The sequence below is a fragment of the Phalacrocorax carbo genome, chromosome Z (assembly GCF_963921805.1).
Source record: "Phalacrocorax carbo chromosome Z, bPhaCar2.1, whole genome shotgun sequence".
NCBI lineage: Eukaryota > Metazoa > Chordata > Aves > Suliformes > Phalacrocoracidae > Phalacrocorax > Phalacrocorax carbo.
Genome location: NC_087548.1, coordinates 10,646,198 through 10,662,776, shown reverse-complemented (window position 1 = coordinate 10,662,776; position 16,579 = coordinate 10,646,198). Strand labels below are relative to the sequence as shown.

Here is a 16,579-nt window from a genome sequence, read left to right as displayed (position 1 = left end):
TGATGTCTACCATCGAACTTGAAGTACATAACAACTGTAGCTGGATAAGACTAACTACCCTGATGTGTGAGTGAGACCTGGTGGCGTGCGGTATAAGCCTCCTGAGGTGTTCCCATGCTAGACAAAGCCTATAGATGTGGACAATCTCCCTAAGACTGAAGGAGCAGGTTGTGGGCACAGCACTGTTCTGGCTTACCTGGGTAAGGGTGGATGCCATTAGCAAACACGGCTTCTGCGGCGGGCTGCCCATTAGCCTGGGGCGGGAGGCCAGTGAAACCATTCACCCCAATTGGAGATGGGATGCTAGGCACAGCTGGTGCAGTTATGCCAGGAGGCGTGCTTCCACCTGCAAGTGGGGAGGACACAAAAACAGAGCCAGTGAGTACTGAAAGCAAAAACTACAAGGAGAAAATTCCTCACACAACAGCTGCGACCACCACACAGAATCCTGATAATCCAAGAAATGAAAAATCTCCCAAGCTGTTGTGCAAAGAAAGGGACTGCTTGCCATTGCTCCTCTGTATGTAAAGCATTTAAGAAAGGCTTGCAAGACTTTCTTCAACAGAATGAATCTTTTGCTTCGTGATCACGGTCTCTATACTAGATCCACAGCCAACATCAAGCAATAGAAAGCTATAGAAATATCACCCTTCTTCCTCAACTTTCTCCCTGGAGTATTACCTGTTTAAATTGCTAAATGAGTAGATATTTCTTTTCCAGATATCATTTAGCACCAGAAGCAAATGCTCAGTCCCACCTTTCTACAGCAGTACTTCTCAGTTTCTCTTTGGAGATGTCATCTTTGTGGGCGTACCTATTTCCAGGACTGCTCTGTTTGCACTCTCTCGTGAATACAAATTTCATGTACAAACTCATTCTGAACTTTCTCAGCACCAGGGATCCTTAAAAGGTTTGGCAAGTTGATTTGTAGCTCAAAGGCAGCCAGTGATCCTTTTTTTTTCAGCGTAGCTGCTTAGCCCAAACTTGACTTTGTAGATTTTAGCCGAGATCTCCCACTCAGCAGGGGCAAAATTTGAGCTAGATTTGTTTCTTTCATGCAGTCATTCTTCTCCCCTTCTTCCTAGATGAATCCTGTGGGGCACTGTAATGCTGCTATTTCAGAAGAACAATTTGATCTTTATGTTTTTGGTGGGATCCTGTCAGACACTGGTCCAGAATTCTTAAATTTCTGAGGGGAGAATTTAATCCCTCTGCTACTTTGTTGTCTGCTCCTATGTATGTTTAAAATGACTGGGCAGTCTGTGCTTCCTGCAAAATATTTAGGGTGTTTTTGAGGACCAAAAATGAGTTTTCAATAAGTATGAAATAATATTTTTCTCTTGCTAGAAGTGAGTGGGAAGTTAAACTATCTTATCTTCAGCAGTATCTTCCTGTGTCACGGTATACTACTGATTGAAAGCACCATTTTTGCAGTAACCTCTTTTTTTTAAACCAATTGCAGAAATTTTCTTCACCTTAGAAGCATTCTGTGATGGGTTAGTCCAATAACACACTTTAACAACTTCTTAATTCTGTGTTGGTGCTTTAAGAAAGCCAATACAGATGCATGAAACGTTTTAATATATTCTGATTTGAGTAGTCCAAAAAACAGGCAATATTTCAGCTCTTTTCTTATATCCTGAGCAGACAAGCTGCTGCTTCCCTTTTGCCTATTTAAATGGTGTTGGCCTTTAAAAATGTCCTCTGTGGAGGTACAGAGAGCCAGCAGTGGCAACGGAAGTCCAAAGGCAATGCTCCTAGCATATGCTGTCAGCTTGTAAATCACAAAGGCTAGTTAAAATTTCAGTGGCTTTTCTGGATCTCTCCTTTATTTGCATAGACAATGTAAGTATTTTTTTCTAAAATTGCAGCAAGGGATTTGTGCTTGCTATTTTGTGCATGTCTAAGGAAGTGTAGGCATATTCATCGCAATTCTTTAATTTTCTTCTTATAAAGAACCCCCCTGGAGAGGTCAGATCTGCAATTGGAGTAAAACTGGCATAGTGCCACTACAGAGAACAAATGGCAATGGTGCATGCCAGTTGTGGATTTCATCCCTGGTTTGAGATCTCTTGCTGCAGCTACACCAGGTGCAGATTTACAACATGGAGGGAGGGAGGGAGAAGAGAAGGAAGAAAGGAAGCCTAAATGAATTTCATTTCTAGCCCCTCTGTGCAGTTAACAGGGTGGCAGGCCCACTGGAGACCTGCTTTTCACCCACATTATACCAATGATGGGAGAAATTAAAAACTTGAACCAAACTTTGAGAGATCTCAATTTAATTGCTTCACATTTATGGACTGTTGTGTGAGATAAACCTGACTTTTGATGGGGAGCCGTCAAAATGCCAGCAAACATCATAAAATTTTTATGGTCTGAATTACCCACTGGGACTGCCTACTGCACTCCATTAACTGCAGGCAAGCCAGGTGAATAGTTTAAACTAGATGTCTAACTTTTATGCAGTTAAAACCAGGGGACATGGATCTTGTCTCTAGGTTGTTAGATTTGCCTGGATCCCAAACTCTGTAAGTTCCTAATTCCCTTGGAAACTCATGAGCCTGAATTCCCAAGGAACCCACTCTCCTAGAGGTGGGATGCACAGAAAACCAGCTGGATTAGGAGGCCTGAAGATACCAGCACAGAGGCACTGTGCTCAGCCAATACCTCCAAAGCCTCTAGGTCTTCTGGGTTACCACTGTCCTTTTTCTAGCACAATTTTTCTTTTGCTTAGGAAAGATCAAACACTTCTTTTTTTTCTCCCCCAATGTTCCAAACACTTTTTTCTAATGCCTGTTTTTCAGAGAACTTTGAAATGTTTCATTTTCATTCCAAGTCAGAACAAAGATATACTTCAATGACTGGAAATACTGCTATGAAGCAGAATGATCATTTTCCATTTGGCTTTCTGAATGCTAACAAAAGCCAGCAGGAGAATTCATGTTAGGCTTCAGATATCTCCTGGCTACTTAGAAATCACTGCTAGTGTTGTAGGCTTGCTTGCTCAGACATTATGTGAAACATATTCTCTGCATCTTATCACAAGCGTTGTGAGTGTTGTACTAATACAAGGAGTCATTTCAAAGTCTAAACATTTCACCCAAGGAATAATTGTCAATGGACATTTCCACAGCCCATTACAGAAGTTTTTCATGAAGGAAGCTACCCATTCAAGGTAATTCTGCAATAATCCCAAAGTGCATAGGCTCCATGATTGAAAATATGTCATAAGGAGAGTGCAAAATCTTCCACCATGAAAGAGATCAAGGGATCATCTAAACCAGGGTCTTATTTTCAATAATGACAAGCCATGGGTGCTCTGGAAAGCATGTGAAAAACAGGACCTTTTCTCTCCTTTATTCTGACAATAAGATTTTTAACAGTGCCCAAAAGGCACCGGGCATACCAGGAATAGACTTCACATTGAAGAAGGGCTGGGATATTTTGGGGTATTTGGGAAGTGCTGGATATCATGGTAGGCATGGAATTTGGCTTTTGTACTGGTAATTACACAGCTATGTCACAGAACACGCTCATTCTCAAGACTTATTTACATGCAAAAGAACATGTTCTCTTTTGTGGTGGGGACATCACAAACCTGGATTCAGCTTTCCAGGCCCTGAGAGCATTTGAATTCCAGGCAGTCTTTGTTTGACTGTTCTCTCTGCTCCCACCAACACAAAACAAATCTAGCTAATGCAAATAGGATAATCTTTCCAGCAGCGGGTTTAAAGGGTGCACATATAATTAAGCCACTTTTCTATTTGGATTTGCAGTAGCTCCATCAACTTCTTGTTTATATATTTATCGTTTTGTAAACATATATTTTGAAATGTGCAGTATAAGAATTTTGAGTCAAGCACTTTTTTTTTGGTCTCGATAAGTTCGCATGGAATGAGATCTCTTCTTTCTCTTCCTTTTTTTCCCCTTCATATTCTAATACAAGCGAAGGGAAAGATAGTATCTGATCCAGTAGCTGCTGACATTGTTCCCAGCTACAGACTCCAAAGGGATACTAAGCTGTGGCTGAAGGGGGAGGTTTTCTTTGGCAGATAAGTGCACAGAATTCAGTTCATTAGGAACAGCCCCCAAGCCTGAACTGCTGTGGTGCCTTATTTCATTGCCATCCAGTGTTTCTCAGCCATGAGGGATCTTCCCTGGCTGCTTTGTCAGATGGTGCTTTCCTGTTCCGGGGCTGGTGCAGACCTCTTCATGTTAGGCAATGAAGCTGCCCCTTTCCTTTCTGCTTTGGAGTCCGGGATCCTGTTCTGTCCAGCGCTGCCTGCACCACAGCTGGCTCAGGCATAGCTCACTCCTCCCATGTCACACCCCAAAACCTTTGTCAAACTGGTCCCCTCCAGGTCAGCTTGATTCTTTAAGGTTCACACAAGGGCGTTGGTATGCCATATCTTTCTGAACACAGTCCCATCCCCAGTGCCTCTCACAGGAACAACCTATGATCTATAGGACCCATTTATCCCAACATGTCCTTTAGAAATTGTCCTCTGAGGATGCAGCTTTGAGTTCTATGCTCCCCTAGCAGACTCAGTGGTATGTTGCAAAGCTCACTGCTTCCCTTTCATGGTTTGAGCCTACTTTCCCAGCTGCCCTACTTCCCCACCGTTAGGCCACATGTTATTGCATGACTACCAGCCCTGCTGGTTCCTTGAGCTGTTCCTGCCCAAATGATTTCCTTGTGCTTCAAGCCCCAGGAAAATCACTCCTGTTTCAATCTCAGCTTAATTCTCTGCCCACTGAATTCCATATTGCAGACTCTAGTATGGGCTTCTCGTGATACCTCACAGCCTAGCCAGATCCTGGAAGCCCTTCACTGACTACCTATCTCTGCTCCAGCAGCCAGAAACCCTCTCACCAAACATTTGCATTCCAGGTAGCACCAGAGGTCTTCCCTGAGTACCTCCTGTCCTATTTCACAGTGGTGGAAAGGCTTATGTGTCCCAGAGACATAGGTCGTCTGTTTGTGATATTGCATCTCACTGACAACCTTATTTTGTTTGTTTATGGACCAGCCTGGCTGTGACAGCACCAACACTGATCCCTTGGACATCTATACGTACTACCAAAAAGTAAGTCACAGGGGGATGTTCTGTGCCATTTGGAGGGTGCTCAGAGATAAAGGAAAGTTGTGGAAGGGATAAGACTGAGGGGGAAAGCTCATGAGCCCTTTCCAGTGCCTTCCCTGCCAGCACCCTTCCACCTCCCCAACAAGCTCATTGCATCCCAGCTCTGGTCAGTCTCAACCTTCTTGACCTCCTCACCCACCAGTGAGTGCCACTCAGCATGGGGCACAGCTAGCCCAACAGCCCACTGCTGATGAGCCCTTTGACTTTGCCCTTACAACTATTTCACTGTACTGTATCTGACCCCCTGCTGGCTGCAGCCCTGGAAGAGGCGGTAACAGCCTTTCTCTGCCCCTTTGCCCCTCTCCTAGACCACAAGTATCTGGCTAGCTCCACTCCTCACTTCTAGTGGCTTTCACCAACAAGACCAGCATTTCAGTAAATACCCACAGTGGTAGAATATGTCAGCTAACATGTCCTGACTGGTCTCCTCTGGGATGTGGCCGGATTTTTCTGCCCCCTCCACCCCACCAGCCCCTTACCTGAGGTTGGAGTCATGGGGGCGGCCGCCAAGCCGTTCATGTTTAGAGCCGCCATCTGCTGCATCTGGGCTGCGGCAAAGGCTGCCATGGGGTTCAGGTAGCCACCCTGCGCCACCGACGCCATGATCGCGGCTTGCTGCTGCATCAGCTGGAACAAAGAAAGCAGGGAAAAAATATCATGCGGTCACTGGCAGGGCAGCCCACAGCACCGGCACCAGGATGGGGACCTGGTGGGGTATGAGGCATCCCTCTGTTTTGAGATGTCAGCTCGCCATGCCTGTGGTACCCCCCAGCCTCAGCCTTCCTTCTCGCTATAAGGGCCAGAGGCAAAATGCAACTTTGCATCTTGGGGTCTTTATGGTCCCCACCCCCATGATGTGTTTCCTGATGTGGAGGTCTCCTGTGAGTCGGACTCAGTCCTCTGACTCCCTGGACCTTCCCTGACAAGAAAGACATTAAAAATACTTTATACATTCTTGAGCAGAGAGGTTTTGTGGCTTATGTTGCTTGTAGCAAAGGTCTGGGAAAGCACTAGTGGCTGCTGATGGGAGACCAGTGTATGTGGAGCAGGGGGGAGAGGGCATCCCCTCTCCAGAGCAGCAAGCTTAGCTAGTTCTCTGGGGATAACTTGACTTGTTTCCATCTGTCAATGACAAAAATAATTTTTTCTTATGCTGCTGGGAGGCCTCCGGTGGGCATTGAGCAAAACCGTGACCGAAACTTCTAACCAGATTACAGCACCTATTTCCAACACAACCAAGCAGAGACTCCCAGAAGAGCTATACAAGAGAAGGGAGATCCCCAACTTTAGCAAGATTAATACCGTATAGTGGGAAAAACTCTTCCCTGTGGTTTTGATCTGGGATAACTTCCTCAATTCTACTTTTTCCAGAAAGTGATCAAAATGCTGCTTCTTTTAGGATACCTTCATAAGGCAGAAATGAGTAACCCAGGCTATATTTTCAGGCATTTAGGGGTAAAAGTTTTGGAGCAGAAGGGTGGTGAATGGCTATACATGCTGGAAATACTTCTTACATTAAACCCAGTCTGTGTTATCATTATTTTACACTCTGAACCTAACACACAGTCGTTGCAGCTTGTGCATACAGCATGGCCTCAGTGAGCTTGTAAAATGCTCCTGGAGTGAAGGAGAGGCAAATTGATGAAGCTGCCTTTTGTCACCTTCCCCGGAGCTGTACGAAGAACCAGATGAGGTATGTCAGAGTCCATATCCAACCCCGATTAGTGACTGGTGGTGGATGCTTAGAGCAAGCGTGGGGGAAAGAGGATGAGCAGACAGCGAAACCTCACTCTGTTTGCTCCCTAGCCTATGGTAATGCGTGACTTGATGATAATAGTGGAGAAGACGACTGTTTTTCTGTAGTAATTTTAGAAGTGACTCATGTCTTTTCTGTCTCCAGAATTGGAGTATGTCTGTTTTGCTGCTTTCTGTGATTTCACTCTCTCCCCCGTCAGGAAATCACCCTCTAAGGCTGTTGTTTAAGCACATGGGACACACTTCTCAGCATTAAACAGACCTCAGAAATCATGGCAAGGAACAGACTGTTCCCTACTGTTTGGCTTAATATTGAAATATTAGCTGTTAAATTAGCTGTTCATACACATACTTGCTAAAACAAATCCTTGATATCACTGCGCTCATTCAAATGCTGAAACTTTCCTTGTCACCATCTGTGAAGAGACCAAAGTAAAGGATACTTTGCTACTAATCTGCTGTATAACTGTGCACGAGTTGTGTAAACTCGCCTTGGTTTCTCCCGCATTAAAATGGGACACAGGACACCTGCCTCCCCCGCCTTCAGATCTACAGATGAAAAGTGCTGTACTAGAGTTGAGCACTATTATTTTTTGTAGCCTAATGCAGATTGGTGGCAAAGTGGTGGCTTTCCCTTTGATTGTTAATTACCCTTTTTTATTATACCCTGCATAAGACACTTTCACATTTTAATTAGTGATATCCTGTTCTTTGTAATTACTGATGGAGTGATTAGACAATCTTTTCTATAATAGCACAATGCTGATTCCTCTTTAAGGAGTACATTTGTTTCTAGGCATCATTTGAGTTTATTCTCCAGAGGAGGCACTGAGCAAGGGATTTTAGCAAGTATGCCAATGAAGTGAATGAGGAAGTGGAAGCCCATCCATCATTAACACTAGATTGACTCCAGCGCTGGTGTGCTGACCCATATCTCATTTTCTTTGCTGGGTATTTTCACCTGGGGACAGCTGAGCATATAACTGGCCAGTTGCAGAAATGGCAGCCAAGATCTATGCCTATAGGATCTCTTTAGCACTGCTGAATAAAGTAGCATCCCTCTGAGACGGATGCAGTTGCAAGGGCTGGGGACAGTCCCAGTCTGCCTTTGCTGACTTTTCTCTGTGTTTCTCCAGAGCTGACCAGAGCTGTATGAACAAACCCTCCTCAAAACACAGAGTGACATATGGCTGGTCATGTGTGTGCTGTGGTCAGCCTGGCTGGCAAATAATAGTCTGGCATTTGCACCAGAGACCTTCCAGGAAAGGCAGGGTCTAAGTTTTTGGCATTTCCTGTTGTCAGGTTCAGTAAACTAAATGCAGATGGGATTTCCTCTGAGCTGGTCACCTATTATGGTTGACATGATAGCAGGCAGAGGAGTCTAGGCCAAGATTAATCTCTCCCTTCTGTACCCAAATGTCTCTGGGCAGATGAACTGCAGCTTTGTTTCTCCCCATTGACTGTATGTGGAGTCCCAGGTTCAGCTACACATACCCACACAGGTTGAAATCGTTCCCACCCCTTACCCAGCCCTCAGCAAATATGTTTGGACCTTGGTTCCCAACCATTCAAAAGAAAAGTGTTAAATCTTTTTCTTGTTTGTGTTTTACCTGTGCTGCAAGAGAAACAATGTTCTATCTAAAAGACACAGCATTGCCAATGGTAGTACAAATGATCGTGCTGCTCCAAAGACAATTTTCATTTTGCAGTCAGCAGAGCTAGGCAATCACATGTGACATTATTTATGGCTTATGCAACTCTTATTCTGCTTATGGATATCTCTAAGATGTTCAGAATTAAGTCCACAACGTCAGGTGCTCCTTCTGGTTTGCAAACAGGTAACCTGAGTATGTGGCTTCTTGTGTATTCAGAGGTCTTATAAATTTGCCCTGGAAGATGCACGCTTGCAGAATATACCTTGGCTACATGCAAGCTCCTTTTTGCAGTGTAATGTCATCCATACATTTCTGTCACAGACCTTGAGAAAGAGGAAGGTATTTTCTCTCATTTTATGAAAATTACTAGATGATCCTAATCTGCAGATTAGTGCTGAAGGTGCAGAGTCTGCAGCCTAAAGCCTACTGGGTTTTAGTGAAGCAGTCTCTTAAAAACAATCCATACTCCCACAGAGACTGAATTAGGAGCAAAGAGGTTATATTTAGCTTAGGGTTAAAAAGCTAATGCAGTAAAAATAAGGCCCTAACCTATGATTTGGGAAAGTAGGTTCAGTTGCTTCTGCTACAGTAGGCATCCTACAGGGAGCAGCCACCCCATTTCTGGTCAGTGCTCTGGGGATACCGAGATGCCTGGGAGACCTGGAAACACTCCTGGCAGGATGAAATGAGCTGGAACCTGTACCTCTTGTCCCAGAGGATGTACACCTTGCTACAGCCTTCAGAGCCAGCCTATGGGTTAAACCAGGATCTCCTCCAGAGTATAGTATCCCATACCTGAACACAGCCAAGTACTCCAGATAACTGGCTTGGCCTCCTCGGCTAGAGAGGGGACTTCAACCATGTCCTAACCACTTTTGGACACCTCAACCCTTGGCAACACTCCTGCCATGCTTCTGCTGACATGTGTCCCATCCATGCCCTTCCCTCTCTGGTCAGAGGTGCTCAGGGATAAAGGTTAAGGGGAAAGAGGAAAGGGGTCCTTCCCAGCCCAGCAGCTGATGGTCACAGCCCAGCTGACTGCAGCAGCATTGCAGGGGGGGAAGAAGAGTCACCTTGAAAGAAGCTGACAGCATAGACCCACTTTCTTCCCCCCAGGGTGGCTCCAGGGGAATTTACTAAAGGAGGGCAAGTCCTGTAAGGGTCACCAGTCTCCCTTATAAAACCTCTGGGGCATTCTCAAGTGAGCTCAGATAAAAGTCACCCCACTCCTTCCCCAGCTCCCTGTGAAGACAAATGTCCCGTCCACTCTCCTTTCACTTTGAATGAGGCCCACTGTATGGTCCCAGTTAATAAAGCTGTAGAAAGTGAGGCAGTGACCCCACCAGAGGCAAATCAATAGCAGCAGGGCCCCTGGGTATTGTGTACTTTAAAATATGCCATTTGAAATGCAGATTTTCCCTGCCTGGGCTGGGGCCACAGAGCACTAATCAGAAAGGCAGCAGCCTTATTATCTCAGACTGATTCAAGGGGACGGAGAGGAGATTTTCTCTTCCTCAGCTGAAAGGACATATTTCCTTTTGCTTTTCTTACTTCCTTGGTGTGATCTTTGCCTCAGCATTTATATCATTTTCCCATCAGATTTTATAGATATGTTCCCTCTTTCCTCCAACCTGGCCTTTACTATTGCTTAAATATTTATCTTCTAAGACCAGCAGATGCTACCGAAGTGGTTCATGCCCATGGATGGCATCTCAAGAGCTATGAGCCTAGAGTCCCCATCCCAAGTCCTGAAAACTGGTACAGTCATCCAAAGCATGGGGAGGGATGGCAGTGATAGCTGGTCAACAGAGAGAGGTGGGAGAGTTCATCTCACACACCTTTTTGGTACCTCAATTTGAGGTGGCTAAACTTCAGCCAGCTCTGTCATGAGTGGATGGATAGGCACCTCCACAGACTTATCAATCCTATCCTAGCATGGGAGATTAAGAAAAAACAACAAAAGATGTGGTTTTGAGCACATCTGAACCAAAGCAAGAGCTCCCTGATGCACATCTCTCTCTCCATGTCTTGCTGTTACCTTTGCAGCAGGGTAGATGCACATCTGATGCTGCCAAGCACCTGCTCAGGAACACTACCAACAGACCATTAACAACACAGCATAGAAATGTAGCTCTTACTACTGGTTTTCCTCCCAAAAGTGGTTCCCTGCATGGTCACTGTCAGTCTGGTGACATGGGGTGAGGACATGCGGCCAGAGGTGGAGCTGGGAATGGGATGGCCGCCTCTGGCATCAAGTGGCTGTTAGACAGCAATTGCACTCAGTGAAAGGAAATGTTATCCTTTTCTTACAGAAGGAACAGATACACAGTGAGATGAAGTGACTTACTTAAGGCCAAAAACCCCTGCTAGAAATAGGACAAGGATGCTACAGCCTGCCTCCCCAACCCAGAAAGAAATATATGATGAAACTGAAGAAGGAGAAGGGAGAGAGAGGAATTACTTCTGATGTGCTGGTTTTGAAATAGCATCATCATTGTCCTTGGAGAAGTCTTACTCTGAATGATCTGATGACCTTCTAATTTTTTTCACTGTTATTTTCTATTCTTGTCCCTAAACCACATGGCTTTTTTTTTTTTGACTTTTCATATTCTCCATTCAGTAATAATAATAAAAGTAATAACAACATCCCACACTTCCCACCTCTAACGATCTATACAAATATTTAGCAAATTAATCCTCATGGTATCCCTTGTGATAGAAAGAGGTAAGCAAAATGATCAATCAAGCAGTAAGAGGATACATATTTGGTAAAATCACAGAACTGACAAATTCTGTCTCTTTTACTTGACCGGTCATTGGAAAATAAAACCAAAAATATCTCCCAAGCCTACAAACAAACAGAAGATAATCTGAAAAAAAATCAAAATGGTCCTTCAGACATTTTTAATGTCTTCTTGTAACCAGAAATTTCTGCTTTGAAAATAAAATTTAATTAAGATTTTTAAAATCTAAACAAATGTACAACACTTAGATTCACATGTCTTAGTGTCTTTCTGAAGCCTGGTACACAATGGTTTGGATTTCTAACCTCCTGAGAACTGTGAGGCCCCCCCCCAAAAAAAAAAAGCCAAACAAACAAGTATATAAAGCCCAAATTTGAGTGTTCATTATTTCTGAATTACCAGGGAGCTGACTGTCAGAACTATGGTATTAGCCATGCTATAAAGTACTATGTCTTCCAAGTAGCTTCCCCTTCTGGAACAGATCAGAAGTAGTGATTTGCAAAACAGATAGTATTTACCAAATATACTCTCCCATTTTGGTCATTTAAATATAATATGTATTATATGTAGAAGATAGTCTATATTCAGTAAATTTTGCCTGATTTCACAGGGCTAGCTGAATTTTTTTAAATATCTTTCCAAAATAATTTAACAGTATATATTGAATAAATATTGGAAGAAGTGATTTTTCCCTTCAGCACTACCTCAGATCATTTAGCAGAAATATCCTTTCATCTCCACAGGAGCTGGGACAGAGAGGCAGAGGGTGGGGATCTAGGTTTATATGGTCAGCATGGTAGTCATTGCTGCCCTACCTTTCCAAGGCTGCGCCGGATGTTCTCAGATTTGTTGCAGTTATTGTTGCAGTTCAGGAGCTGCAGCCATTTGTACTTTTTCAGAGTGAGGGGAACTGGGGTTTACTGACAGGAAAGGACTTGCTCCAGGCCAGAGAGCAAATGTTACCATTGCTTATGTTGCCCCTGTCCCCATCTGTCCGTTTTTACTCACTAACTCTATGCCTGTCCCCTGCTGCAGGATGCAATCGGTTCCGAGGCTGGAATTCGGCCAGGAGACCATGGATAACACTCCCACCCCATTTTTTATGCAAACTTGATTTATGACTTTGATCTTATTTTAAATAATTTAAAAATTAAATAATTTATACAGTATCGGTCACTTTCCAAGGCTCCTTCCTTTGTTCTTCCTTTGCTTTTCTGCATTTTCCCATCTTCCCAACTCTTTTTGAGCTGTGCACATTTCCTTTTCTGCATGGTGGGGCAACAGTGACACGAGACAGCCACCAATAGCTTGCTACTTTCTTCACAGAAAGAAGACCTATAGGAACTTTTGCCACCATTGCCTATTTGGGCCAGGGCTATACTACCACCATTCATAGTCTGGATTGATTTCTACTACTCACAACTCTGGGTTTAACTACCCCACCACTTACCAGGGTCTAAGAAAGTGTGCTGTGCTGCTCTGGGCTGAGGTGTGTCCCTGCAATTTCATTCTCCACTGGCAGCAAATCAAAGGTGGTGCTGTCTAGCATCAGCTTCCTTCTGTCTAGGCTGAGTTCAGACCTATACCTCAAGCTGGCCTTAACTAAAACTGTGGAAACAGCTATCAATACCCAGCTGGTATGGATCCACAGTAATCTGACAACAAAAAGGGCGGGTGCCCTATACATGTGTGAACTAAAATAAATAATAAAAGGGGAACCTAAATGAATATGGGAAGATATTGCTGAAAAGAAAAAAACCAAAACAATCAAAAAACCCTGAAACAAATTAGTACAGGGGCTCTGGGAGCTTTAGGGAGCCATGAAACCTGACTTGCCTGGAGCTGCATACAAAAGAGAAGGTGGGTCTGATGTGACTTTCTGTGTCACTGAAACAGCACACAGAATTAGTGCCACGGTTTGTCTGGTCTCCTTGCAGGTGGTACATAAGGAGGGGAGGCAAAAAACACACAGAGAAGAGAACCTCCTTTGCTTCCTGACGTTTTTGCCTCTGGAGCTGAGGCCATATGGCTGCTGAACCCAAGGTCTAGTTGCTTAGCCGATGTGAAGCCATCACTGCTATCAAGGTTAAAGTTGCTTAAGCTGAGGTTGAGTGGCTTGGCAGTGGGCAGCAGCAGGGAGTGACCTATGACATAGCCATTTGCTGAGCAGCAAAGGAGGTAACTTAAGGAAGAGCTGGGGCCCAAAGAAGTCCTAGTGGCAACACTAACGACTATCAGTCAAACACTGATGGACTAAGACCCTCGCTGCCTCTCCCTAGTGGGGTGTTGTTTGGTTTGTAAATCTGTGGCTGCCCACTAATCCCTCAGACAGCTGCACTGTGTGGGTTTCTGCTTCACTGGCCACCTTGATGCATGAAGACCTTTTTGCAGGAGCTAATGCAGCCCTGTGATGTGTATGATGCCTCTCTGGGGAAGATTCAGTAAGAAAGTGCTATCTAGGGGACTTAGCAACCTTCTCTATGGGGACAGACTTTTAGAAACTATTGATTAACCAGCTGTCATGGGTTTGCTTGGGAACTCTTACATGGAGACATCAGTCAAACTTAGACTGCAGCGGGATAGCTGGAAGAACAGGTCTGCAACTAGAGGACCCAGTGCCTCATACTAGTCCTGACCTTACTGCTAAGCACCAAGGCAGTTCTTAAACTTGTGTAACCATCGTACCCTTGTGTGAAAATGCGTGGAGAGACAGCACAAGAGAGATCTGTGTCCCTGAGGAAGAAGGGAAGATAAATAAATCTGATCATCAGCTTTATTTGTACATGGGGAAATGAGACCAGGGGGTCAAACAATTCACCCAAGGTCACATGAGTTGCTGGTGGCAGTGGCATCAGCTGTCACCGCTGTCTGCTTTTGTGTTTTCACTGTTTCACCTTCTCTCCTCTTGACTTGCCTTAGCTCTTCAACTTCAGTTTTGGCTGAATAAAACTGCCCCCCCTTTCTCTCTCCTATCGATACTCCATCTCCCGCTGGCATTTACAAGGTGCCAATCACCCTGATATCTAAGCGCTAGCAGTCCGAGGTGGATTAATCGGGACAGAGGGAACGTCACACAGCCTCGGTGCTCCCTTCCTTGCCTTTTGTGTAAGGCTGTGAGATGAAGCAGATAGGGAGGCTGATTGAGAGACAGCATCTGAGCACGCTCTGGGTGTACAGGCGCCACATAGAAATGTGATCCCATCATTTAGACAGCTCTGAAGTCCCCAGGGTAATTGGTGTCACCAGCTTGTCATATCCAATGGGTCAAGATCTAAAATTTATTCTTTCCCCCTTATTAGCATATTTACCAGAAAAAAAAAAAAAAAAATAAAAGAAGATGGGTCCAATTCTGCTTTCACAGAAATCAATAGGAAAAATATTCATTGGCTTCAAGTGGAGCAGGAGCAGACCTAGGAACTGTTTTCACTTTTCCTTCAGTGATAAATCCTCACTCAAACACTTGCCCTGATAATGTCCTGTATTATCTGGTGAGAAATGTATTGAAGGAACTTTTGGGGTATAAAGTTGCAGACTGCATCTCTTTTATATCAGAATAAACCTAGGCTGGCAAGCCTATAGGCTAATTAGAAGAATTGCTCTATATTAAAAGTTATGTGTGACGAGTTTTTGGACCAGAGCATTAGGACAGTGGTGTCTTCACCACCACTCCAGCTGCCTGATCAATGCCTGTAGTGTACCACTTGGAGCCACATCTCTCTGCAGATATTTGTCCCCAGCTGTCCATGGGTTGTCTCCTGTTAATTCCTCTGGTACATAGGTGCACAGATGCTGCATTCCTTGCCAGGCTACTGGCCACTGGCCTAGGCTCAGCTGTGATTTAGTGCCTCTTTTCCTCTTCCTGCAGCCTTCCCTGGCCAGGAAGACAGTTAAACATAGATAGGCTGGGGAGAGGACAGCTCTTCTATCATGTGAGGAGGGGAGTGGGGAACAAATGAAGAGGCAAAGTTTGTCTTTGAGTGGGAATAAAAATGAAGAGAGAAAAATTGAAGGAAAAATTGAATCTGTCTAGTGGGGAGAGAATAAAAATGTCCAGAATAGCACCATGAGGTGCAGCTGAGAGGAGAGGGTGAACTTCTGTGGAGCTCTACAGCACATCCTCATGACTCTGTATGGCTCTTGCAAGTGGTAGGCTGGATTTTACCAAGTGTTCAATGAGGTACATTACACTCAGTGGAGGACAGAAATTTCTAGGCCCTCAAGTTAAAAAACGAACATGTGGATGTGATGGGAAATCCATGGTGCCAATGCATGAGAAGGAAATAGGCAGTGAGGAAAACAGAGCCTTGTGGTCAATGTGCTGGAGGGAGCATGGGTCTACTGGAGTGTGATTCCTGAGTTGAACCTAAGGCAAGGCATTCGGTCTCATTCAGGAAGATGTTTCTCTGGAAAAAGGGATTAATTTTACTTCCCTCCTGTACTCAAATCTAGCACAGGGTACAAGAGGTCCACATATTACCAACAAATGGATGAAGCACCTAGATGCACTGTCACTGCCTGCCAAAGTTCCTGTTTCATCTGCTCCAGAGAGGGCAGCTAACATCACCTGGCAGTATTGTGTCTGCCTGCTGCAGGGGTCTCCTCTACTTTCCTCTGAAACACTTGATGGAGACCAAGTTACCTGAACCTGATCTTGTCTTCCAGGTCCGTGTTAATTGTATCCTAAGGAAAGGTAGTTTTGCCAGAGGCGTCCATTTCAGGGCTTTGCCAGGAGCCCGGCTCCCTGTACAGTCACACTGTCTCAGGGGTCCAGTGTCCCGGTTTGGTATGTAAGTAGGATACCTGAAGTCAGACAGTGCAACACTGCTTTAGATAGCTGATGCGTTTTCCCAGTGTGCTTAAATCATACTGTTTTGGGGAGACAAGACTGTATGTGTGCATGTGTCTGCTTGTCCATTTTAGTATTATCTAGCATGTCTCCATGAATCTAAAAACACTTCTGTCAACAGCTGCCATTTTATCCTGTGGTCACTCTGAAGCTACCCAAAATTATGCATGGTTCAGCAGAGGCCTGGCCAAATGGAGCAGAGGTACATCTCCCCCATTTAGCTCAGTATGTGTGGACAGAAAGGTATTTGTGCCCTCACAAACTTTTGGCTCCTGATGGTGCTGACATGGGACAGAGAACTATGATAAGCTGAATTCCGGTCTATTTTATCCAGATCCTCAAAGGCTAGTTGTGTTTGGATTTGGCAGAAATGGCTTAGACCCCATAGGGAGTGTCTTGCATGGGTGCACACGCGATCGTGGTTTGGTTACTACT

General features: G+C 44.6%; 1 protein-coding gene across 8 annotated transcripts in view; it reads right to left on the bottom strand.

The window, feature by feature from the left end:
• Positions 1 to 16,579, bottom strand: part of CELF4 (CUGBP Elav-like family member 4) — a 720,771-nt gene that overhangs the window by 68,342 nt on the left and 635,850 nt on the right. For all 8 annotated transcript variants that reach the window (XM_064438557.1, XM_064438561.1, XM_064438558.1 and 5 more), the window contains exons 7-8: positions 5,624 to 5,771; positions 197 to 346 (exon numbers count right to left, since the gene is read on the bottom strand). In XM_064438557.1, coding sequence (XP_064294627.1) covers positions 197 to 346; positions 5,624 to 5,771 — 298 coding nt within the window. The remainder of the gene's footprint in view (positions 1 to 196; positions 347 to 5,623; positions 5,772 to 16,579) is intronic.